Source organism: Alternaria hordeiaustralica, assembly GCF_023758085.1.
Source record: "Alternaria hordeiaustralica strain BMP 2776 chromosome Unknown scaffold_6, whole genome shotgun sequence".
Taxonomy (NCBI): domain Eukaryota; kingdom Fungi; phylum Ascomycota; class Dothideomycetes; order Pleosporales; family Pleosporaceae; genus Alternaria; species Alternaria hordeiaustralica.
Window position 1 is genome coordinate 344,682 of NW_026056778.1, and position 21,975 is coordinate 366,656.

The 21,975-nt window shown below is 54.1% G+C and overlaps 7 protein-coding genes across 7 annotated transcripts; 1 reads left to right on the forward strand and 6 right to left on the reverse strand.

Moving 5' to 3' along the window:
* Nucleotides 1-807: 807 nt before the first annotated feature.
* J4E84_004007 (uncharacterized protein) lies at nucleotides 808-2,082 on the reverse strand (the record flags this gene model as incomplete). Its single annotated transcript, XM_049386616.1, has 3 exons — nucleotides 808-1,036; nucleotides 1,101-1,744; nucleotides 1,909-2,082. 3 exons carry the CDS (start codon nucleotides 2,080-2,082, stop codon nucleotides 808-810), a joined length of 1,047 nt encoding a protein of 348 aa, XP_049245386.1.
* A 956-nt stretch (nucleotides 2,083-3,038) lies between these two features.
* On the reverse strand, nucleotides 3,039-7,676 carry J4E84_004008 (uncharacterized protein; the record flags this gene model as incomplete). Its single annotated transcript, XM_049386617.1, has 3 exons — nucleotides 3,039-4,480; nucleotides 4,529-4,669; nucleotides 4,793-7,676. 3 exons carry the CDS (start codon nucleotides 7,674-7,676, stop codon nucleotides 3,039-3,041), a joined length of 4,467 nt encoding a protein of 1,488 aa, XP_049245387.1.
* Nucleotides 7,677-9,656: 1,980 nt separating this feature from the next.
* On the reverse strand, nucleotides 9,657-11,104 carry J4E84_004009 (uncharacterized protein; the record flags this gene model as incomplete). Its single annotated transcript, XM_049386618.1, has 3 exons — nucleotides 9,657-10,157; nucleotides 10,216-10,869; nucleotides 10,931-11,104. The coding sequence occupies 3 exons, from the start codon at nucleotides 11,102-11,104 to the stop codon at nucleotides 9,657-9,659; spliced, it is 1,329 nt and encodes a 442-aa protein (XP_049245388.1).
* Nucleotides 11,105-11,825: 721 nt separating this feature from the next.
* FYU1 (putative UTP--glucose-1-phosphate uridylyltransferase) lies at nucleotides 11,826-13,949 on the reverse strand (the record flags this gene model as incomplete). Its single annotated transcript, XM_049386619.1, has 3 exons — nucleotides 11,826-13,193; nucleotides 13,349-13,444; nucleotides 13,845-13,949. 3 exons carry the CDS (start codon nucleotides 13,947-13,949, stop codon nucleotides 11,826-11,828), a joined length of 1,569 nt encoding a protein of 522 aa, XP_049245389.1.
* Nucleotides 13,950-15,371: 1,422 nt separating this feature from the next.
* On the reverse strand, nucleotides 15,372-16,215 carry J4E84_004011 (uncharacterized protein; the record flags this gene model as incomplete). Its single annotated transcript, XM_049386620.1, has 2 exons — nucleotides 15,372-15,563; nucleotides 15,610-16,215. 2 exons carry the CDS (start codon nucleotides 16,213-16,215, stop codon nucleotides 15,372-15,374), a joined length of 798 nt encoding a protein of 265 aa, XP_049245390.1.
* A 508-nt stretch (nucleotides 16,216-16,723) lies between these two features.
* Nucleotides 16,724-18,654, forward strand: J4E84_004012 (uncharacterized protein; the record flags this gene model as incomplete). The annotated part of the gene is made up of 5 exons (XM_049386621.1): nucleotides 16,724-16,788; nucleotides 16,839-17,032; nucleotides 17,080-17,809; nucleotides 17,856-18,450; nucleotides 18,502-18,654. 5 exons carry the CDS (start codon nucleotides 16,724-16,726, stop codon nucleotides 18,652-18,654), a joined length of 1,737 nt encoding a protein of 578 aa, XP_049245391.1.
* A 1,813-nt stretch (nucleotides 18,655-20,467) lies between these two features.
* On the reverse strand, nucleotides 20,468-21,436 carry J4E84_004013 (uncharacterized protein; the record flags this gene model as incomplete). Its single annotated transcript, XM_049386622.1, has 1 exon — nucleotides 20,468-21,436. One exon carries the CDS (start codon nucleotides 21,434-21,436, stop codon nucleotides 20,468-20,470), a length of 969 nt encoding a protein of 322 aa, XP_049245392.1.
* Nucleotides 21,437-21,975: the final 539 nt, after the last annotated feature.

The window sequence follows — 21,975 nt, forward strand, 5'->3', positions numbered from 1 at the left end:
AACCATACCTTCAGGCATACTGCCGCAATTAAGCGCGTTGGTTAGAGGCATCCAAGGCCATGGTAGCCCCAGGATCAGGATAAGATAGGAATGAGCGAAGAACCCACGCGCCAATACGAGCAACCAGCCTTGCTCCATGGGCGCGGCGGAACGTTCGAAAAAGACGTGCCAAGCTGGGCTAAGCAGGAAAAGATAACGCTCAGGGAAGCTTCCCATGCGGGCGCGCAGGACGCGCCAAGCCAGTATCCATCTCTTGGTCTTGTCACCTCCCCTTCTGGCCCTAGTCACGATTGCGACGCGCCTGAATGGATCTAGGATCTCCGCCCGGATGGTAGCCAAGGCCTTGGACGTAGGGTTATCAGTATAAGCGTTTCATCACGGTTACCTCCTTCTGCAATGGATCACGCGCGAGATGATGGCTGATGGGGCGTGGTTGCGACGGGGCGTTGGAAAGTTGGAGAGGTTGGTGTTGAAGCGGCGGGTATAATTGGTGTTCAGATAAACCTCACGCTATCAATGAAGCACGGACCTGCTAGCGGAAAACTGGCGGAAGGCGTGGCGGAATGATCACCGCACCAACGAACTTCTTTTGATTTGACATCTATGGGTTCTACTGCCGAGAGGATGGAGGTGGTGACATCCACTGAGGCGAATCACTATCAGATGCCGACCACCATTTTTCCAAAACTTTTGCCCTTATCTCTTCTCTTCTCGGTCTCACCGAAATCTCACTTGCCGGAAAAACTCGTCTCACTTCCAATCAGCCGTCCCGGATCAGTTGTAGCCATTGTTGGATCCTGCTGGTAGTCAGTGACATGGGCGTTGCAGAACTGATTTGGTGGGTATCCGAACCTGGATAGAACTCTTCCGCGTCTGGGCGAGGCACATGAGTGCTTGCACCTGATCCTGAAGGTGGTTGCTGAGGACGACTTGGAAGACCTTGAGACGGCGCCTGGCCTTGGCCTTGTTGACTTCCTGAAGATCCGCGACCACGTTGAGCAGTTTGTCCTTGATAACCCGGAAGGCCGACTTGCTGCTGCGGCATTGTGAAACCGCTGCTTGCTCCCGTCTGCGAAGAGTAATCTTGGTGGCTGGAGTACATCATCTGGCTACCAGTCCAGCCACCAGGATACTGCTGTTGGTAGGGCTGCATAGGATAGCCACCCATAGCCGGCGCAGCCATGTAAGGATTACCATACCCATACTGGTAAGTTGGGTAGCCATACATTCCCGGAGGTGGGTTTGAAGGGAACTGAGATGGCGTCTGTTGCATGTTTGGAGGAACATTTGGTCCTTGGTTGAAACGACCACCGCGGTCCGAACGTCCAACGAAGTCGCCACGAGGCTGCGAAGGCCGACCTCTTCCACGACCGTTTCCGCGACCATTTCCACGACCACGCTCAGCCTGAAGGCTGGCCAGTTCCCTCTCCAGTGTCGCATTCCTAGCTTCAAGCACCGCGACAGAAGTCGCGCGCGCTGGGACAGCTTCAGCTGGAGATGTGATGGACGGCCTAGTACTAGTATGTCCTGCTCGAGGGAACTCCGGACTCGGGTCGTCTCCTAAGGAATACAGCATGTACGATCCGTGTACAATGGCGTGGCGAATGAAGATACGGAGGCAGTGCAGGCTGCCTCTCTCAGTGACAGGGATGAACTGCGACATTTCCGCCGGTGTTAAGAGCTCTGAGTTGAGGAGGCAGAGGCGGAGACGTTCAATCGTGAACGGGAAGTCTTGGTATTGATCCTGGGGTGTATGCGTCAGTACTTACGATAAGGTGATGGCGGCGTGGCTGTTTTATGACCCAGGTGCACTTCACGTATTTTCCCACCGTTGTGTGGCTTGGTGTAAACGCAATGTGTGCTCTTGGGCCGACTGATGCGGAGTAAGTTGGCGTTCGGGTTACTTACAAGCCAATCCAGGTGTGCCCTTCCGAGGACGACCTGGCGGTTCCACTCCATTGTGGTCTTACGCTCCTCTGGGTAGACGCGCTGAAGGAAGGGAATCAGTTCAGCGTCGACCCAATCTTGGTCGATCGGCGCAGTGGAGGAGTTGAAGACTGCAGGGGGGGTTCGGCCCGTCATTGTAGCAAGAGAGTAGCTTTGAAGGTGGAGAGAAGATTGAGTCAAGTATCAAGTCGAAATGGAGGAAGGTCAAGTATACTTGGTTCCAGTCTGTCAAGTCCCGAAGGTGTCGTGTGTGGAGAGGAAGAAAGAAGTATACTCCTGACAGTATCAATAGATTATATACGCACTAGCAAGTGAAGGACCCAGCAGGTAGCCGCATTGTTCATCGATTTATCTTGCTCACTCCCTCCTTCACTTTGTTGTTTCGACGTCAGTGCCGCAGTCACCCGCGCGTTTTTGCTCACTTTGACGAGCACGCAATTGCTTGCGTCGGCGCCACGTTAAGTCCGAGCAAACGCAGTCCTTTACTGCGACCACTGCAACGAGCCTTATCTCCGGTTTCGGTGAAGGAGTAGTTGGAGAGTTGGTCTTTCACTGTTCTTGGCATTGGTGGGGAGGAGGTGAAGGACAATTCACGAGATTCGTTACATCAGTACAAAACCATGTCCTGAGTGAGAACGATCGTAGATATGGAGGGATGCATATAGCTTTCGTTTCAATGACCAATACATGACAAGTTTTAGAACAAAGAAATAACTTTGGTATCGAAACTACACTCAGAAGAGAAGACCGACCCTAGGAAGAAACTAGGAGTAGAGGACCTAGGTCAAGAGAGAAGAAAAGCAGAAAGAAGATAACCCTGGCCCACCCGATGCGGCCTTTTGCCCTTCATCAGACCCCAAATCTATCCCTACCTTGCATCAAAGCGCAAAACTCCGCCTCCCCCTCTCAACATCCTCAATCCACTCCCTGAGCACACCCATCCTATCCTCCTCCAGCCCCTCCGCATCCCTGCCCCCATCAACGTCCGTCTCTCCCCGTCTCCCCCTACTAGTAACCATCTCGCTCCTCGCAAAACTAACCCTAGACCCATTCCCTTTCAATTGGCCCAACCTACCCAGTGCACTTGCTTTCTAAGCCCCAGGATTAGGCGTCGTACTGCGATCCCTCCTGAGTAACCCCCTGCGCTCCGCGGTCTTGGGTCGCGGACTCACGCTACCAGATGGACTGCCTCCGCTCTCGCTAGGCGTGAAGCTACTGCGTATGCTCACCATGCCTTTACCCACACCAACGTTTTGCTCTGCGCCGCTACCCTGGTCTGAGATGGTGAATTGGGTTTCACCCAACTCCTCGTCTCTGCCGAATTTACTGTGGTCTTTGACCACGAGTTTGAAGAAGGCATCGGCCGTGCAGTTCGTCTTGAAGCTCTCTTCCGAGGGGTCGAACTGGACGGAGCCTTGAGGTGCTTTGATGTGGTCGGTCTTGTGGATTTCCTTTTTGCCGAGCGAGATGTGCACGCGCAGGTTGGTGCCGGCAGGGAAGCCGTCGGCGGAGAGGACGGTGATGTTGGCGGTGCCTTGTTCGGCGCCGCCGGGGCCGGCGTTGTCGCCGAAGCGGCTGTGGAAGCTTTGAGCGCCCCAGCTGCGGTGGCGGTTGTGGTTGTTGGAGTCTTTTGTGGGGGTGTTGGGCTCGCCTTCGATGGATATCATGGGTGTGTCGGCGGAGGGACGGTCGGATGTGGAGGGGCGTGCGAGATCTTCTTCGTCGGGGGCTTCACCGCGAGACTTTCTGCGCTTGAAACCACGACCTAGGAAGGTACCCGCGCGGACTACGTTGCCACCGACAAAGGCCGCTCCTTTACCAACTCCCTTTACGGGCGCGCCAATGACTTTGCCGGGGACAGCAAAGGTGCCGGAGAAGGTACTGGAGCCTTGACGAGATCGAACGACGTAGTCTGGCTTGAACAACATTCTAAGTCGGATGGCGCCTGACTTACCGTCGAGGGCAAGCGTAACTTCTTGTTGCTGGAAGGGCTCGAGGATTTCCAGGTTGATAGATGATTTGCCGAGGAAGTCAGCCTTATCACCGAAGTCCCAGTCGTAAACGTTGACGACGAAGTCAGCTGCTGTTCGACTTCGTACTGGTACTTCGAAGTACTCGTTCCATGCTGGGTGGAGCGTCTTCTTCTGCGTCTTGGTCTTGTACACCTCCTTGTCGTTGAGCATAAACTTGCAGTAAGGATCCGAGAAACCGTTGCGGTCCGCAGCTGGAAGATCTGCCGCATCGAGTACATCGACTCGGAGCGTACCCTGGTTGTTGAAGGATTCGCTGGGATCGAGACGCATCTTGACAGGAATGTACTTAAGCATGACCGTGATCTTGTTATCGCGTCCATTCTTGTCCTTGAGCGTGAACTGAGTAGGCGTGTGAAGAGACCTTCGTAGCGTATCAATCGTGTTTCCTGTCAGCTTAGCAATGACGTGATCTCCATGATCGTCGCCGTCGTTATCGATGTGCTCGATAATTCGGAGGGTGATCTTGGAAAAGTCGAGCTCGCGGATCATCGTGTCGCCAACTGCATCTCGTTAGCTTGGTACATCATGAAGGACTTCACACAACCCACCATCGTTGAAAGTCATCTTGTTGCTGCGGATCTTCGTGCTAGAATAGCTGGCATACGCCATGTCATCCATAATAACATCGACGTGGCCACCAGTTCTTGCGAATTCACCTTCAATGAGCTTGAACACAAGCAGACCAGATTCTACGTCACGTTAGCCAAGACTCGTAAATATGATGTAAGAATACGGGGTCAGGTTGCAGGTCAGGGTGAACCAACTGAACAAGCCAAACTCCACTGTATCCTCATAGTCGGCATGCGACCTACCATACTGCTGCAGATCGTCCGCAGTAAGCTTCAGCTTCTCGATCTTCGGCTTTTCGGGAATCGACTCTGCTTGCTGGAGCTCGTTCTTCTCAAGCTCCTTGGCCATGTCCTTCTCGTTCGACTTGAGTGATGAGATAGTACCTGCGGTCTCCGACCTGGCAATGGTCGAAGCGTTGGATACAACACGTTGGTGGCTGAGCTTAGACCCGTTGGACACAGGCCGGGCGGCGCCGTTGGATTTAGTCTCCTCCTCTTCTTCCTCGTCCTCTTCGGGGTCCCATGTGGGATATGTAGGGTAGAAGGAGCAGGTGTAGTTGAGAGTGCCCTTGGGCTGAGAAGAACCAGCCAATCGGAGAGCTCCTGCGGTAGGCTGCTTCTGTTCATGTTCGATGTACTCGCCATTCTCGTTTTGTTGAATATAGTCGCCAGCCGAAAGCTCGATATGTCCCAGGGGACGATCCTTGCCGAGATTCTCCTCGTCCATGACCTCCAGTGTAAGCTTCTCGCGGACAGTGTGGACAGGGACATAGACAACCTCATCCCAGTCAGGGTCGAGGTTGTTCTTGAAAACGACGGTTCGGCCCTTCTCAATACCAGAGAGTAGCACACGGACGTATGGATCCGACTTGCCCAGGGCTTCGAGGTTACGAAGTCCGCGCGCGCTCTGGAAGTGCAGTCGCATCACACCGATGGGAGTAAGATAACCACTGGAAGAGACAGCACCCTTTAGAGCAACGGGCTTCCAATCAAGCTTCATCTTCACGCGGCCACTCGATGTACCTGCGAGGTTGTACCACTCATGACCCTTGGCCATGAGCTCAAGCATGTCGTCCATCGTGATTTGGTAGGTACCAAGAATAGGGTCAGCTGCGAGGTCACGGTCGTCCTTGATGACTAGACCCAGCTTAGCCTTCTTGCGGTCGGTGATGAGCATTTCCTTTGTTGCGTCTGGCCAGATAGGTTGGTTTGTCCTCTTCATGACCCGGGACTTGTGAATCTCATGGCCATTCAAGAGGAGGACGGCGTATGGGCTGAGCTGCCCGATCATGCTCTTGCTACCATCCATATCCTTGGCCTGTTCAACAGTGAACTTGCAGATACCCGTGCGCGACTCTGGTGGAGGCTCCTTGGTACCATCTTCCAGCGTAGTGCCTTCCAGAACAGGGAAGAAGCGTACATCCGCTGTCACGAGACCACGGGCGCGACCTCCTGACATGACCTCTAGTTGCATGTTCTCGTGGTCAGGATCCTCCTCTAGCTGTTCTAGCGCAAAGGTAGCGGTACCGAGCTCCTTGTCCTTGCGAATGTCGTTGTAATCGAAAAGATTGATAGTAAGCGAATCCTTGAGGGAAGTTACGATGATGTTGACAGTCTCATTCCAGCGAGGATTGGCACTCTCGTGCACCGTCTTGGTACGTGCAAGCACGTTGCGGTTGTTGATGGAGACCGTGGCATAGGGATCAGGAGTACCAGAGAACTTGTCGGGGTTCTTGAGGCCTTGAGCACCGTGAAAGTGGACTTGCAGAACACCGATAGCTTGGTCGACAGGGTTACCCGCAAGCATCTTGGCGATCTCGATAGGGAACACGTTCGGGTCGTACATCATTGGGCCCAGGTTGGCGTGAATCTGCTCCATGATGAAAGTCTCCAATCCGGGGATGAAGTTGATGTCGAAACCAAAGGTCTCTCCACCCAAGGGCTTGCAGACGTAGTCGATGGTCGGGCGCTCCAAGAAAGACATCTCGACTTTCTCGATGTGAGGGAACGGAAGCTGTAGCTTAAACTTCAGGCGCATCAGACCGGAAAAGGCCATGTCTTCGACGATAACATCCAGACCCTTGCTGACTAGGCCCTTTCCGATGCGGATCTCTAGGACAATCTTGGGGTTAATCTTGTTCTTGATCTGCCTCGCGGTAAGATCAGCTACGTCGTTGGGTGTGAAGCTAAACTTCCAGTCCATAAGAACAATATCGTCCTGCGTTTTCGGGTATGTCTTTACATGCTCCAGTCGCGGGGGCTTCGTTCCGAGGACGAAGGTCTTCATCTTTAGACTGTCCAAAAACGCCGGGGTCGAGGTCGAGAGAACCTGGTCCACGGTGCCCACAATGGTGTCACACAGAACGGGCGCGTAGATGGGCCAGAACTTGACGAGGAAGCTGTTGATCCACTCCAAGCTCTCTGTGTCCGTCTCCAGCTTGTTCTTGGCCATCTCGCGGTTGAGGTCGTCGCGCGCATTGCGGCGCACGCGACGGATCGAGGTACGGTAGTAGGTGCCGCAGACGGCCATGAAGATCATGATCCAGCCCAGGCCACCACCGAGGATACCGACGACCCACGAGCTCAAGCACGCGAAGATGATGATGCCCGTGTTGTGGTACCAGTCGCCGAAGAACTTGTCCTCTATCCTGCCTTCCAGCCATGTCTGGTGGTCGGCCAGGGAGGCTTCTTCCTCCTCCTTGTTCTCGGAGCCGGGCATGCCGAATCGCGGCGCCCATCCGACGCGATCCCACCGCGCATCGTCGTCGAGTTGTTCGGGCGCGTGGCCATTGGCTTTGGCTTCCTCGGGTGTCTCTATGGCGCCCGCTTTGGTAGGCGAGGGGAGGTCGTATTCACCCGGGCCGTTGTCGTCGGCATCGGATACGAGGGCCGTCGCGTTCTTGTTGCGCTCGTGGTGGAAGTTTGCGGGGACACGCGCTCGTGCCTGGGCCCGCTTCTGCTCAGGACTCGCATCGGGGTCGAATTGAAAGGCAGCGCTGCCGCCCGCCTGCGCCTGATCGACGAGGGATCTCTCCGCCTGGTTCGCCGTGATGGAGGAATTGGGGTCTTTGGCGGCGTCGAGCAGTCCTTGCTGCTTCAGCTCGGATTCGCGCGATGCGGTAGCCATGTCGGCGATGTGGAGCGGAGGTCCGACCCGCTGACGTTCCGCTGCAGTTGCAAGATGGCTGGCGTGCAATTGAATGCTCGCGGTCGAGGGAGGGGCGTGACTTGGGTGAGGAACCCCAGGAAGGTGAGAATAGAAGAGAGAGCGAGCGGCTGGGAGGTGTTGGGGTTCTGGAAACCTGTTGTTTGGCTGGTTAGCTTTCCTTGGTAGACGGCGGCAGCTATGCTTTAGCGATACTGCAGCTGTACGCGGATGGCTGGCACTAACTCGCCGAAGTAATTCCTGGTTCCCGGTGAGAACGGGAGAAAAAAACAAAGGAAAGGCCGAAGGAAGGGCTATAGGTCAAGGTTCATGAGAAATTGATGAAGAATTGAATCGCACGCGGTCCTACTCGCAATCAGGAGCTCGCGAGAGGTGTTGGTTAGCAGCTGCGTCGAGCGATGACTAGCATCCCTCACGGCGATCCCCGAGCTCCCCTGCACAGCCACGCTTATGACATAGCGATCCACGCGTAATCAGCGACACGAACCATTCCGATGTTTTCCCATTAATCTACTGCCGTCAGCCATTCACGCGTCGATTGCAACAACCCCGTCTACACTCCCGTCTATCGTGACACTATCCTTCTGCAGGGCTCGCATGGCGTTCCCATTGATTTGGCTAATCAGTAGCTCAGGGTCCATCCCGCACAGCTAGTTGGTGCCAAACGCGCGCCTCCGCACTATCTCGAGCAACCGTTACACCCCATACAGGTAAGAAACTCGGCAGGTCTCTGTAGGTTACACGAAGACAACACACGCAAATTGAAGGTTATGATGTCACTGCAGGTTTCTACTTGTATACAATATCCCTACCATAACACGTTATACCTAGCAAGCAACGTCGCTAGTGTCCAAGGTTGTTTTCTAATTTGGACATATGGCACGTGAATGCTGTCCACCACCTCCCGAGGTCTCCTCGCGTACCTGGGCCGTGCACCACAAGTAACTGTTACACCGCCCCATCATCTCCGAACACTTTCCCTCCACCTTGCAGAAAGAAAGAACCGGAACAGGTATCTCTGTTCTTACCGCAACTTGTCAGAGCGAAGGCTACTGCAATACCTGCACAGAAAAACAATCGTGCAGTCTGCAGATCATATGCAGGTGCAGCCACGGGTCCTTAAACCGTGTGTCACACAATGTATTGAATTCGATACCAAGTCTATGTATTACTAGCGTTCCGGTGTCACCACACGTGCATCGTCAGTGTTGCATCGTGCAAGCTCTTTGCGAGCTGAAATGAACGTACCCGGCCCACTGCGCCACAGATCATCCAGACCAACCCATCCAACTCCATAGACCCCACCATCACCACCCACACGGCATAGCCGATGGGTCGAACAAAGCCTTCGAGAACCCACCGATCCATCCCACTTGATAAACTGTTCCTGCTCAAAATTCTTTAAGCAGCCTCATAAACTGGCCCCTAACACTCTGACTCCTGCTACAACAAAAATCTTAGTAAATGAAATCCTACAACAAAAAGCTTAAGCGACAGGATATTTCCGGCCAGACACACCGTCCTGCACCCCGGACACATACCTATGCACGCGGGGATCTCGCACCCGGTCTCTCTCTCGATCTCGATCTCGATCTCTTTCGCGACTGTCGTCTCTGTCTCTGTCTCGGTCCTCGTAGCTGGAGTTGCGCTTATTGCGGTCCCTGTCTCTATCCCTATCTCGGTCGCGGTCGCGGTCTCTATCTCGACTTCGATCATGGCGATCGTCCCACTCGTCTTTGACTCTATCGTGACTGCGTGTGCGGGCTGAATCGCGGGTGCGCTCGCGCGGGTATTCAACATCTTCCGAGTGGCGGCGGTGGGAGCGGCTGCTACCGCTTCCCATGGCGTAAGGATCGCGGTCGCGATGGTGTCTCTCTCTGTCGCGATCGCGCTCCCGTTCGCGCTCACGGATGTAGGGTGGTTCAGCGTCGCGAGGTGGACTTACAGGGTGTACAGTTTGGGGACCCCATCGCACGCTGCTGGATGGGACGGGTCTATAGCTTGTGCGTGGCGGCATGACGGGTCGTGAGAGGTAGTATTGTTGTTTTTGTGCTTCGCGCTGGGCTTGCGCGACTTGAGTTGCGAAGAGTGGGGATTGAGTTGGTACATATACATGTTGGGGAGATGTCGCTGTTGAAGTTCCTTCATACAGTCGGACTGGGTCGTGCTGGTTTGAGTAACGGCGCGCCTCATTGTAGGCGGGGAAGTAGCCCGGCTGCGATACGGGCGGCTCGTGAGATCGATGGGTACGCAGTACAGGATTTTGTCGCCGGGGAGATGGGCGATCTGGATCGGAGTCGGAGTCCGTTGTTGATAACGAGGATTCGCGTCGCGGTGGGTGTGGACGCTTATGGGCGGAATATCGGGGACCTGGTTGAGGAACAGGCGCAATGGGTGTGGCATCTTCGTCTGAGTACCCGTCGCTTCCGTACCCGGTGCGGTCTGGAATAATCCTCTTTCCGGCGATTCTAGTACTGAGAGGGTTCAGCATGTGTCTCACCCTTGAGATAATAGCCCCCGGCCTTCCATGGTCCTCTGCGGGCCTTGGAGATTGCTTCGAGACATGGCGCATGAAGGTCGGCCGTGGTCTTCCATTCCGGTAGAGCGGGTCTTCAAAGTAGCGGTACGCGCCGGACTTGTCATCGGCAGAATTTCCCTCGCTGTCCGTCGAAGTACGCGGTTTTGGCTCTTCAGCCGCACTGCCCCCATTCAGTTCCTCTTCCGCCTCCTTCTTAAGCCTGGCGGCAACGCTCTGATACCATGTCTCCATCGCATCATCCGGTTTCTCGGGGAAGCACTCCTTGGGTAGGATTTTAGGGAAGGTGCCCCCCGTTTCCAGATCGGGTATGTCATCTAGCTCCACCGCCTTCTGTAGGAAAGGCACATGCTCTTCTGGCCCTAGCAGCAACTGTATTGTCTGCCATGTCACAAAGCCGTCCTTCTTCAGCGCAGGTATGGTAGGACTCGAGTAGCCGTCGTCGTCTGGTGCTGGTTGCAGGCTGTGGAATGCGCCGAGTGACCGATATATGAATGCGACGGATGACGGCGGGGTGTCTGTGAATAGTACGTCGTAGTCGCCCCCAACACTGCGATACCAGGCTGCGATTTGCGACGGCGTAAGATCAGGCGAGTCGCTTGATCCGAACTTCTGGCTCTACCGTGGCGCATTAGCTTGAGGTCTCCCAGTGGACATCTGAAAGCTACACTCAACTCACAATGACGTAGGCGATGCCCTTCAACAGGCGATCCAGCAACGGGGTCCCGCATTTATCTTCCTTGAAAAGGTAACCCCAGAAATCGTATGCTTCGCGATGCGCCGCATCCGCTTGCGCTAGGTTCGCGGCGCGTTCGTCCTGGAACTCGTTATGTGGCATAGGTTCGGGTGACATTCTGTCGATAGGTGGGAGCAATCGCTATTAATGGGCTCAGGCATGCAAATCTTCGGCTCGATGCTCGGAGCTGATGCTCGTCAGGTTGCGATCAACCCCGCTGCGTGCGACGCGAGGATGCAGGCGTGTGGAACGCGACAAAACGGCGTCAGGAAGCCACGGCTGCTTATACCAGGTGCTGCTCGCCGCTATCAGCAGGCATCATCGCTATGTAAGATACAGGTGACTGGCCGACTGCGCCTCTGCACTGCGCAGGAACCGGGAGATTGGTGGGGGTTGTTGTTCGCGGGTTGGGTTGGCTGCGTGGCTGGTGACATTCTGACATCACCGCGGTAGGGCCGCAAGGCTGAGATGGCGTGAGGCCGCAATCAGGCACCATTTCTTGGAAGTAATAAGCTGCAGATGGGTCAGTTCTTTGGGTTGACATGGATCTTCTCCATACTGGAGATTAGCTTACTACTAACCACATCTTACTAGCTTCAAACACAGCGTGTGGTGAACTCAAACAACAACAAATGGATCATTATGGATTGTATTCAAGATGCATTTTGTCTATGATGATACGTGAATCATGGACATGCGTGACTATTACGCCCCATTACCGCCTGAGTCTTTTGCTCAAGTACGTTGCAATGCAGTCATCCCTCGTTACCAGTGGCTAAAGAAGACCTGTATCCTCAAAAAATCTATAAGAACTGTGAAGAAAATGTCGACAACCACTCTAGTGCTCGAGCAGCCTGAGCGAACCCTGGACGACGACGTTCTCGAGGATGGAACCCGGGGGAATGTCGATGGTGGAGCCCTCGGTCGCAACAATGATGACAGTGCCCTTGAGGGTGACACCACGGCCAAGGTTGACGGGACCGGTGATGGTCAGATGGTCAAGCTCGACAATCTTGGGGATGGAGGGGATGCGGGCCTGGAAGCTGGAAACCTTCTTGAAGTCGCTGCCGAGCTTGATCAAGGGAGCAGGGCCGAATCGGTTGGGGTCAATCACCAGCTGGCCGTGCTGCAGTGTGTACAGATCCGACTTGACGAGCATCAGGTCAGAGCAGGTCTTGACGGGCAAGAAACGTTTTCGGGGAACGTTGACACCGTGCGCGTTCTTGAAGTGCTTGATGGCGGCACCGACAGCGGTCTCGAGCTGGAGAACCGAGATGTCGGCCTCGCCCTTCTTGTCGGCAGGGATGGACTTGCCGTTGGGGATAATCTCCATGGCAAGCTCGTTGGCCTCAACAACGCGCTTGATGGCGGCGAGGTTCATCCAGATGTTGTTGGTGTTGAAGTACTTGAACTTCTTGATCGACTTGAACTCGTTGACGTGCTCCTTGGGAACCTGGGCGATTTCAAGCAGACGGACAGAGCCCTCGTAGTCAATGATGGTTCCACCCTTGACATCAGCCTTGGTCTTGTCTGTCAGCTCCATGATGTACTCGGCCTGAGAGTCGACCATGTGCTGGAGAATGCGGAGATCGACAACGGCACCCAAGTTGTCGGCGTTGGAAAGGAAGATGTACTCGATACCACGGTCCATGAGCTTGTCAATCATGCCGGTGTTGTAGAGAGACTCGAAAACGTCACCGTGACCAGGGGGGTACCAGTTGGCGATGTCGGACTTGTTCTCCTTGGGAGCGGGCAGGAGCGAGTCCTTGAGGATACGGGGGTATCTTGACTGGTTGAAGGTGAGGATGTCGATGTTGTGGCCCTCGTACTTCTTGATGATGCTGGCAGTGTCGGTGTCGGTGTTGAACGAGTTCATCAGCACGAACGGCACGTTGACATCGTATGTGCGGTTGAGGTACTCGATCTGTCGTACTGACAGGTCCAAGAAGGACATGCCATCACGGACCTCGATGACGGACTTGGGGCCAACGCAACCCATGGAGGTACCGAGGCCACCGTTGAGCTTGACAACCGCCAACTTGTTCAGGTATTCGACAGCCTCGGTGTTGGCCAACTCATCGTAGCTGACGACCTGCTCGGCCTTCGGGGGAGCGATGCGGTTCCAGTCAATGGCAGTGCCCTTGGCCTTGTCGTTGAGGTATCGGCGGAACAGAGCGAAGAAGTTGTCCATCTCAGTCTCGAAGTACTGTAGTGGGTCAGTATACGCTCAGAATGACGTATTCTCCAAATGCCCCTCCAAACACGTTCACAGCTTGTAGTCGCGGGATTGAACCACGCAAGCATATCGAAATGTATAGGTGGCAGATGAAGATGGAGGGGTATAGAAGGATTGCGACTGACCTTCTTCTCAGCGGGGTCTGTGACGGTGTCGGCGAGCTTGTTGAGCGCGTTGCGCATTTGCGAGGCGGCGACATTGGTGGATGTGTTCTCGAAAGCCTGCAAAGTCGTTGTTAGTTGATTGAAATCGAATTCGAGGTGTTGGAGTTGTTGAGACGGTACGTGTTGTCACCACGACATCACTCCCGCGGGGAGTAGGCGATGCGAATGCGGGGCCAATACTCGAGAGTGGCAGCGAACACCAAACAGATGGATCGCCTAGTCCGCTCGTAGGAAATCGCCTTGACGTCTGGCCGAACGGCGTATTGCGATCGACCAGCAATCGTGGCCGCTCAATGCCAGCTCTCCTCGGTCCCCACCATACCCATGTCGAGACAACGGGAAGCGGTGAGGATAGCTGCGTCCGCTGTGCAGCAACAAAACCAATGCAAGCAAGCAGCGCTGGAAAAAGCAAGACGCACGCCGGACAACTGCAGAAACAGAGAGAAAGAGTACTTACCACGTGGGACTGCGACTTGCCGTGATGGCGTTGGGATGAGAAGCCACCCTCGCCGCCCTCAGCAGCGGAGGGCTTCAAGTGAGATGGAATCGCGCGAGACGCCATTGTGTATATGTGAGGAGAAAAGAGGTTGTTCCGTGAGGAGAGAGTGGTGTAGGGGACAACAAGTGTTGGGGAGCTGGTCTCCTTAAAGGCAATGGGTCGCGCTTGGCGTTGAACGTGGGGCAAGTCGAGAACAAGCTATGGCCTGGTAACGAGAACAGGCTCGGGGTTTGATGGGGATGGTGAAGAGACGGTGTGAATTTGCCTTTTATACATGCAGGTCATTGCCGCTCAAGTACTAGAAGGGCAGTTACGACCGCAGCATCTCTGCATGGCAACGGCCACGCCACCAATAGTGCCTGCCCACGACGAAGTTTTGATACTTGCTTTCACACCATCAATGCAGCCATTACACCCATTGTACAATGGCTTGGGCTAGTAGCTATTTTCGCTCCAGCTATTCTGGTATCAGAATACAGCCCTCGAGCTGTTTCATCCAGCTTCTCACTCAGCTCTCACTCAGATCTGACCACGTTACTGTATCGTGGCTTCATAACAGTTACACTTCCAAGTCCTCACACCATCCCGCGTCTGCCCGAGCCAACGATGACTATCGAATGGCTGCGCGGCCGCCTATCTGCTCGACCTCACGATGCACAATTGTTGAATAACTTTTCGGAGAGCTATGTCGATAAATTGAAAAGCCCCTCATCTGGCCGCCGCGCTAGCAGGGGGCTGCAGTCAGCTTGACGTCGCGAGGAGACCGCTCTTCCGACTTGCTCCCCAACAGACTTCCCCGGCTGGGAAAGTTGCATTTTTTTCCACAGTGGCGACTGCGCGATGCAACGCGGAGGCGAATGCAGCGGGGTTTCGGATGATCAAGGGTCTTTTGCATCTGCATATTGCGGAAGTGACTTGGGATGAAAGATAGTGGCTGCAGAAGTGGAAAGTGGCAGTGGCGCAGGTACACGTCTGCATCGCTTGGACCACGTGGGGGATCTTCTGCTACTAAGTCGGTGTATTCACACAACAACGATGCCCATGCTACAACGCAGCCTCAAGAACGCCATCTCCACTACACATGCCCGGGTTGAAAGTTTGCGGGAATTTAGTTAGACCATTACTCGAAACCCGACAAGGCCTATTGACTGCATTGTGCCCAACAACAAGAATATCATTCGGGTGTACCAATGGCCCAGTCTGGAGGAACTCGCGATACCAGGAACCGAGATGGCAGAAGCTTCTAACAAACTTAGACGCTTGGCAGTTCCCGACTTCACGCCGTCAGGCTGTAAGACAGGGACAGCTATGGAAGTGGAGACCGAATCGGTACCGGTTGCGCTAACGTACCTCCCCTAGCACAAGTCAGGAACAGACATCGTTAGCTGTGCCCGTGGCTGGCGTCCGAGAAAACCTGCAGACGTTTCCACAGTCACGGCGACGCTTTGACTCGCTGCGGCAGTTTGCTAGTGACACCACCCCACCCTAGCTCGACCGTACGGGTCGTGTTATCTCGACGGCTGGCGCATCTGCAAAGGGTACCGCATGGGGCTTGCTAATTCTCAGCTTGATCCACGCGTTCTGGTCCGCCTCTTCTGTGAAGAATCTCTGCCTGAGCTCGTCGACCAACCATGCAAGCAGGCTTTCGATCGTTTGGAATGTAGAGCCAGATATCAACTACGCTGGTCAGTCGGTGTGTACGTTCACATTGTGCTGTGCATACCTCGAATAAGAAAGTTTCTAGCTGAGGGTATCCCTCCACACGAGAGTCAGCCATGTTGTCAACCCAGACATTGAGGACCACGGGCTGTTTCTGCAGTCTCTCATTGGAGTTGACGCCAATCAGGCACGGGATGCGGACGTTGCGCAGGTACAGTACGTTCGAGCTGGTGCCAGACCCTTCGACGCGCGAGGTGATGTGTCCAGCGCCTTCGCCAAACATACTGCCTTTCAGGTAGCAGACGTCGGTTTCGATCGCGTATACGTCTGTCGAGCCTGCCACATCGCGAACGCATTGAGAGACGGCATTTGATAGAGCGACGGTTGACATCCATGCCATAGAATCATCTTTGAAGCGTGCTTGTATCGCCTTACTGAGCGTACCGTAGTGCACAGTGCTGTCATCGACGGAGTCCGTAGAAGAAGCTGACGTGAATTGCTTTCCGAGTGTCAATGTGACACTGATCAAGGCCCGCTGCTTCTTCTCGCGTCCCCAAACATCTTTTCCTGCGTTGACGACGACCTCGAGATTCTGGACCATAATCTTGTCATAGTGTCCACTGGAGGCCACTTCGGCGTCCCACTGGGCCTGACGAACGACCTGGCTCATGACAAGAGTTTGGTTGGCAAGTCTGAAGAACGGTGTTGATTAAAGGGACAGAACGTATCTTGATACAGCAAACTGATCGTCTGAAACTTGTTTGACTTGTTCAGGATGTCAGTATAGAGTATCCGTGCGATCACATAGCAACTATGCTGGACGACAAAGCGCGTGGGACGATTGTCGGGTCTGCGATTGACAAAATGCATTGTTCTTTTCGAATTCCTCTAGATCACATCACCTGATCTGTGAAATAATTGCGCATGCAGAGGGCTGGAGGGCTGAAAGAGGGCTGAGATGGTACTCACCAGGCTGAAAGAGAGTTGGGTGAGGCTCGTGGTGGGGTATATGACGAGCGCCCTCCAGATGTCTGCCGCACGGACGTTCCCGCCAGAGCTCCGCAATCGAACATTCTAGCTACCCATCAAACTATAATTCAGAGCCTGTCCCTCGCACGCGTGGTACCAAAAGATTCGCAGTCACATTACAGAATCAACTACACGCACATACCTCCACCATGGCCGACGCACTAAAAGCCGAGGGTAACAAGCTCTTCGCAGAGAAGAAGTTCGCCGAGTCCATGTAGGGTCCCCGCCAACACAGCCTAGCGACGGTTTACTAACAATTCCCAGCGAGAAGTTCTCACAAGCAATCGAAATCGACCCCCAAAATCACGTCCTCTACTCGAACCGATCCGGCGCATATGCCTCGCTGAAGGACTGGCAAAAGGCACTCGACGATGCGAACAAGGTTACCGAGATTAAGCCAGACTGGGCTAAGGGCTGGGGGCGCAAGGGAACGGCGCTCCACGGCGAGGGCGACCTGGGTATGTATAGCATTCCTGGCAAATATGACGTCGCTAACACCCAATAGTGGCAGCTACAGAGGCCTTCGAGGAGGCGCTCAAGCTCGACCCAAGCAATGCTCAGGCAAAACAAGGCCTCGATGCCGTCAAGCGCGCAGTCGAAGCCGAGGCGAACGACAGCGGTGTCGGCCTCGGGGGCATGTTCAACGACCCCAACATGATCCAGAAGCTCGCGGCGAACCCCAAGACAGCCTCCCTCCTCGGCGATGCAGAGTTCATGGGCAAGCTCCAGCAGCTGCAGAAGAACCCGAACATGGCTGGCCAGTTCATGCAGGACCCCCGCTTCCTCTCCGTCATGAGCGTGCTACTAGGCATCGACATGTCTTTCGGTCAAGGTCCAGGTGCTGGAGGAGCAGGCGATGCAGGCGCAAAGGAGGCCGAGGAGGACGTCGAGATGCCCGATGCGCGACCCGCTCCCGAGCAACCGAAGAAGGCGCCCGAGCCCGAACCAGAGCCAGAGCCAGTAGAGGAGTCTGAGGAAGACAAGGCTGCGAAGAAGGCGAAGGCTGAGGCGGACGAGCTGAAGAAGAAGGGCACCGAGTTCTACAAGAAGCGACAATTCGACGAGGCTATCGAAAACTACAACAAGGCATGGGAGACACACAAGGACATTGCATACAAGACCAACCTTGGAGCTGCCAAGTTTGAAAAGGGTGACTACGAGGGCTGCATCCAGGCTTGTGAAGAGGCTGTCGAGTACGGTCGCGAGATCCTGGCCGACTTCAAGATCATCGCCAAGTATGTCATTCCCAATCTTACACCAGTCATTTGCTAACGCACGCAGGGCCTTTGCACGTATCGGTACCGCATACGAGAAGATGGGCGATCTCGCCAACGCAGTCAAATACTACCAAAAGGCACAAACTGAACACCGCACACCCGAAGTCCTCGCAAAGCTCCGTGCAGCGGAAAAGGCCAAGGCCAAGCAAGAGAAGGAGTCATACATCAACCCCGAAGAGGCTGAGAAGGCGCGTGAGCTTGGCAATGCCAAGTTCAAGGAGTCCAACTGGCCCGAGGCCGTCGAGGCATACTCCGAGATGATCAAGCGTGCACCGGACGACCCAAGAGGATACTCCAACCGCGCCGCCTGCTTCATCAAGTTGCTAGAGTTCCCATCGGCTGTAGCAGACTGCGACGAGGCGATCAAGCGCGATCCAGACTTCATCCGAGCCTACCTGCGGAAAGCCCAAGCCTACTTCACCATGCGCGAGTACAACAAGTGTGTCAACGTATGCGCGGAAGCCATGGAGCACGACAAGGACGGCAAGAATGCACGTGAGATTCAGCAACAAGAAGCCAAGGCTCTGCAAGCACAGTACTCAGCACGCGAAGGCGAGACTGAGCAACAAACTATGGAGCGTATCCAGCGGGATCCAGAGGTATGTCGCCCCATACATGATTCATATGAGAGCCCCACTAACACACCTCAGATCGTCGGCATCCTCCAAGACCCTGTCATGCAAGCTATCCTTCAGCAGGCCAAGGATGACCCCGCGGCTCTGCAAGAGCATCTCAAGAACCCCAGCATCCGATCCAAGATCCAGAAGCTGGTGCACGCCGGTGTCATCAGGATGGGACGTTAGAAGCAGTTTCTCTGATGGCACCCGGGTTCTCATGCATGCTCGTGCCAAATTGATCAAGCATGATTTTGCGATCATTCCACACATATTTTGTATGACTACACGGGAACTTTCTCTTTTTCTCTGCATAGCGTTTAGGTAATGAAATGTTTACGATTTCTCCTGTTCACATGTTACCTTATATGACAGATCGAGTGAGATGAATGAATATGCGTACAGGTATTGTGGTAAAGTAATTTGTTTGCCTTTTTCCGAAATCCACGGTACATATTATATATCTTCGTTGTGTCTCTACCATTCCCAAATGCGGTCTTCTCACAGATACGTTGGAAAAAAATGTGTAAGACACCGTACCCCCATCCCTATACTCCTTCCCAAACGAACCCAACAGATACCTTACACTCCCCTTAAGTCCACTTTCCTCCTATCTTCCATATACTACAACCCACTAATAAAATCTAACAATCGCAACAACGCACCATTCTCAACTCTACACCCCTCGCCCTCCCTCTGCGCCCTCCGTAACCCCTGCGCCAGCCACAGCCTGATCGTATCCGGATCGAGGTTGCGGAAGTTCTGCTGCCCGATCATGACGAAGGCTTGCGCGCACAGCGTTGTGCTTTCACTGGGAGAGGGTGGCGGCTTCGTGGAGCAGGATGTGCATTCTAGCGTGTTTGTTGGAGGTGGTGAGGTTGGAGTTGGGGGGTCGTTGCAGCAGGGTGGGGGACCGGTTATTGTGAGGGTGGTTGTGTTGGTTACTGTGAGGTGGGTGTCGAGGGATGGGGCCTGGGTTGATGTTGGGGATAGTAGCGAAGCGTTCGACTGTGTAGACGATGGCGAAGGCAGGTAGAACGATGATCCGCCCAAGAAGGAAAGGCCGCTCATGTCTGGGACATGCCCGCGGACATCAGGGTAGCTGTCTAGTTGCGGGTCGATGAGCTGATCTGGTTGGATGGATGTGAGTGCTAGCGAATCGGTTTGCGAATCGGTTAAAGCGGAAACGGGTGGTCTGGGTATATCTTGAGATGTAGGCGCGTTTCCTTCTCTTATATGTATTTCCCCTTCTACAACATCTTCGTTGCTGGTATTCTGTCGTTGGGATTGTTGGTGTGAGCCCATTGCACATCCTCCTGCTTTCAGAGCGGCGATTTCCGCTCGCGCCTCTTCAAGCAACTTTTCGGTCTCGGCGAGCTTTTGCTCGAGAGAAGCGACATGATCGCGCTGTCGAGCGCGGTGTCTCCTTTGATTCTCGCGCACGCGGTTCAGTGTGTGCTCTGCTGAGACGCGTGACTTCCTCCCGTTGCCGCGAGTCGCTGTCGGTGCGGCATCGGAGGTGTTGTGATCTGACGCCGATGAGGAAGTGGGTGATGTTATCATTGCTGTGGATGCTGAGGAAAGGTTTTTGGTGTGTTGAAGATCTCACGGAAAGCGCTTTAGAGAATTTGTGGAGGAATTGCGCACGGAGATGCTGGGCGGCTTCGAGAACGTTGAAGCGTGCCTGGGTGGAGGTGAGGCAGCGGGTGTAATAGCTTGGCGGTGACATATCGTTTTTGCGGGGATCTTGAAACACGAATGTGGTTGCTCCATGTTCGGGGTTGTCAGAACATGAGCACATGCGAAAATTAGGCTGAATGGATTACGGTAGTAACTTCGGTCAATATGAGATGCACATTTGTTGGGCGACTTTTGAAGTTTGCGTGAAATTACTTTTGACATTACTGACATGTGTAGGTTATTCCTTGCTGACAACCTTCCACGGTTTTGACATCAGACATGGGGAAATATATACGCCCAAATTCGATAATTATCTGTAACATCATACCAAGCCTCGTAGGAAAAGCTTGATCCGATGATCCATCCAATCTACATCCTTCGGGTTCGCCCCACCGCCCGCAATATGTCCCCAGATACTTGGTACAATCTCCACCGTCGCATTCTCCAGGCTCTTAGCTTCCTTCTCGCTGACATAAGGACGGAAGTACTGATCGTACTCGCACGGCATGAGCAGAACCTTTGCTTTGATGCTTTTGAGTGCCGACTCTAGATCCTCCGTCTTGGTGCACCGAGTGATGTCTCCGCGCTGCCACATACCCAGCATTACCAGAAGATCGTCACCTGTCCAACCTTCGTAACCCTGAATAGTAGCCACATCATCCCAGTCTCGCAGTTGCTGGAAGCCCATCTCCTTGTAGCATTCTTCGTCGAACCATTCGGCGCTCGTCAGCCACGCAGAATAAGCCTTTCCGAATGCCCTGATACCCCTCTCGGGACTCTTTGCGCTTTCTAGCGCTGCCTTCGGTCCCTCGAGGAATTGGAAGTTGTGTCTGCTAGTTTTGGCTGAGGAACATACGATTACGGCGTGCTTGATGAAATCAGGGTGCGTTGTTACCCAATGGTAGGTGATCTGGCCACCCATCGAAAATCCTAGCATGACGTCTACCTCTTTGATACCGAGCTCTTGGGTAAGAAGCTGGTACTGAGCATTGATGCAGTCCATATACTCAAGGGTACTGGGGAAGTCGGGCGTGTTTGAAGGGCTGGAAGATTCGCCATTGCCGAGAAGGGCGATCAGGATGATCTTGTGATTCTTCAGAGCGGCATTGGCATGTGTCAAGGTGGTGTCGAGACGGCCTTTGAAGCACGTGTGTACAACTGCTATCTTGCTGTTGTGCGGGTTGAGGATCTTGTAGGCCAACTTGAGTTTCGGCAGTGTGGTGTCATTGTGGAACTTGAAATCGGAAATTTCGTACGTTTGGAGAGGCTCGGAGCTGGCTTGAGAGGACATTTTGTGATGCAATGGAAGAGACGGCAGAAGCTATGGAGATGAGGGGAAGATGAAGTTTCGCGGGGTACTGTACTGAGGGCTCAGAGCGCGGATGCGATGACGATAGTATGGGGCTTTCTTCGTCATTGGCGCATGGCTCTGCCCCACTTGCGGCTCTGAAAGACCGCGGTTTGGTGTTCGTCGGAAGTCTAATGTGTACTTTATTCAGCCATCGGCCAACACCGGCTCTCATGATGCTCGGTGGAAGCATGGAAGCGGAGAGATGTGCTGATGGAAATGAAGATGGACAGTTCCTTCTTCTGTGCATCGTATGCCCTAGCAGCCAACGGATATATACTGCAGAGCCGTTCACTGCAGGTCTACCGAATTTGCAAGTTTCCTGCTGGGATGTTTGGTGGTTACTGCTTATGGGTTCATAGGGTTGCGCCACCAACGGCTTGTAGTCTGGTAGATGAGCGCTCATCTTAATCCTACCATGTCGGCACACCACTGCATATCGGTAAAGGCCATGTGGCCAATAGCGGACGACCAAGGCCGCT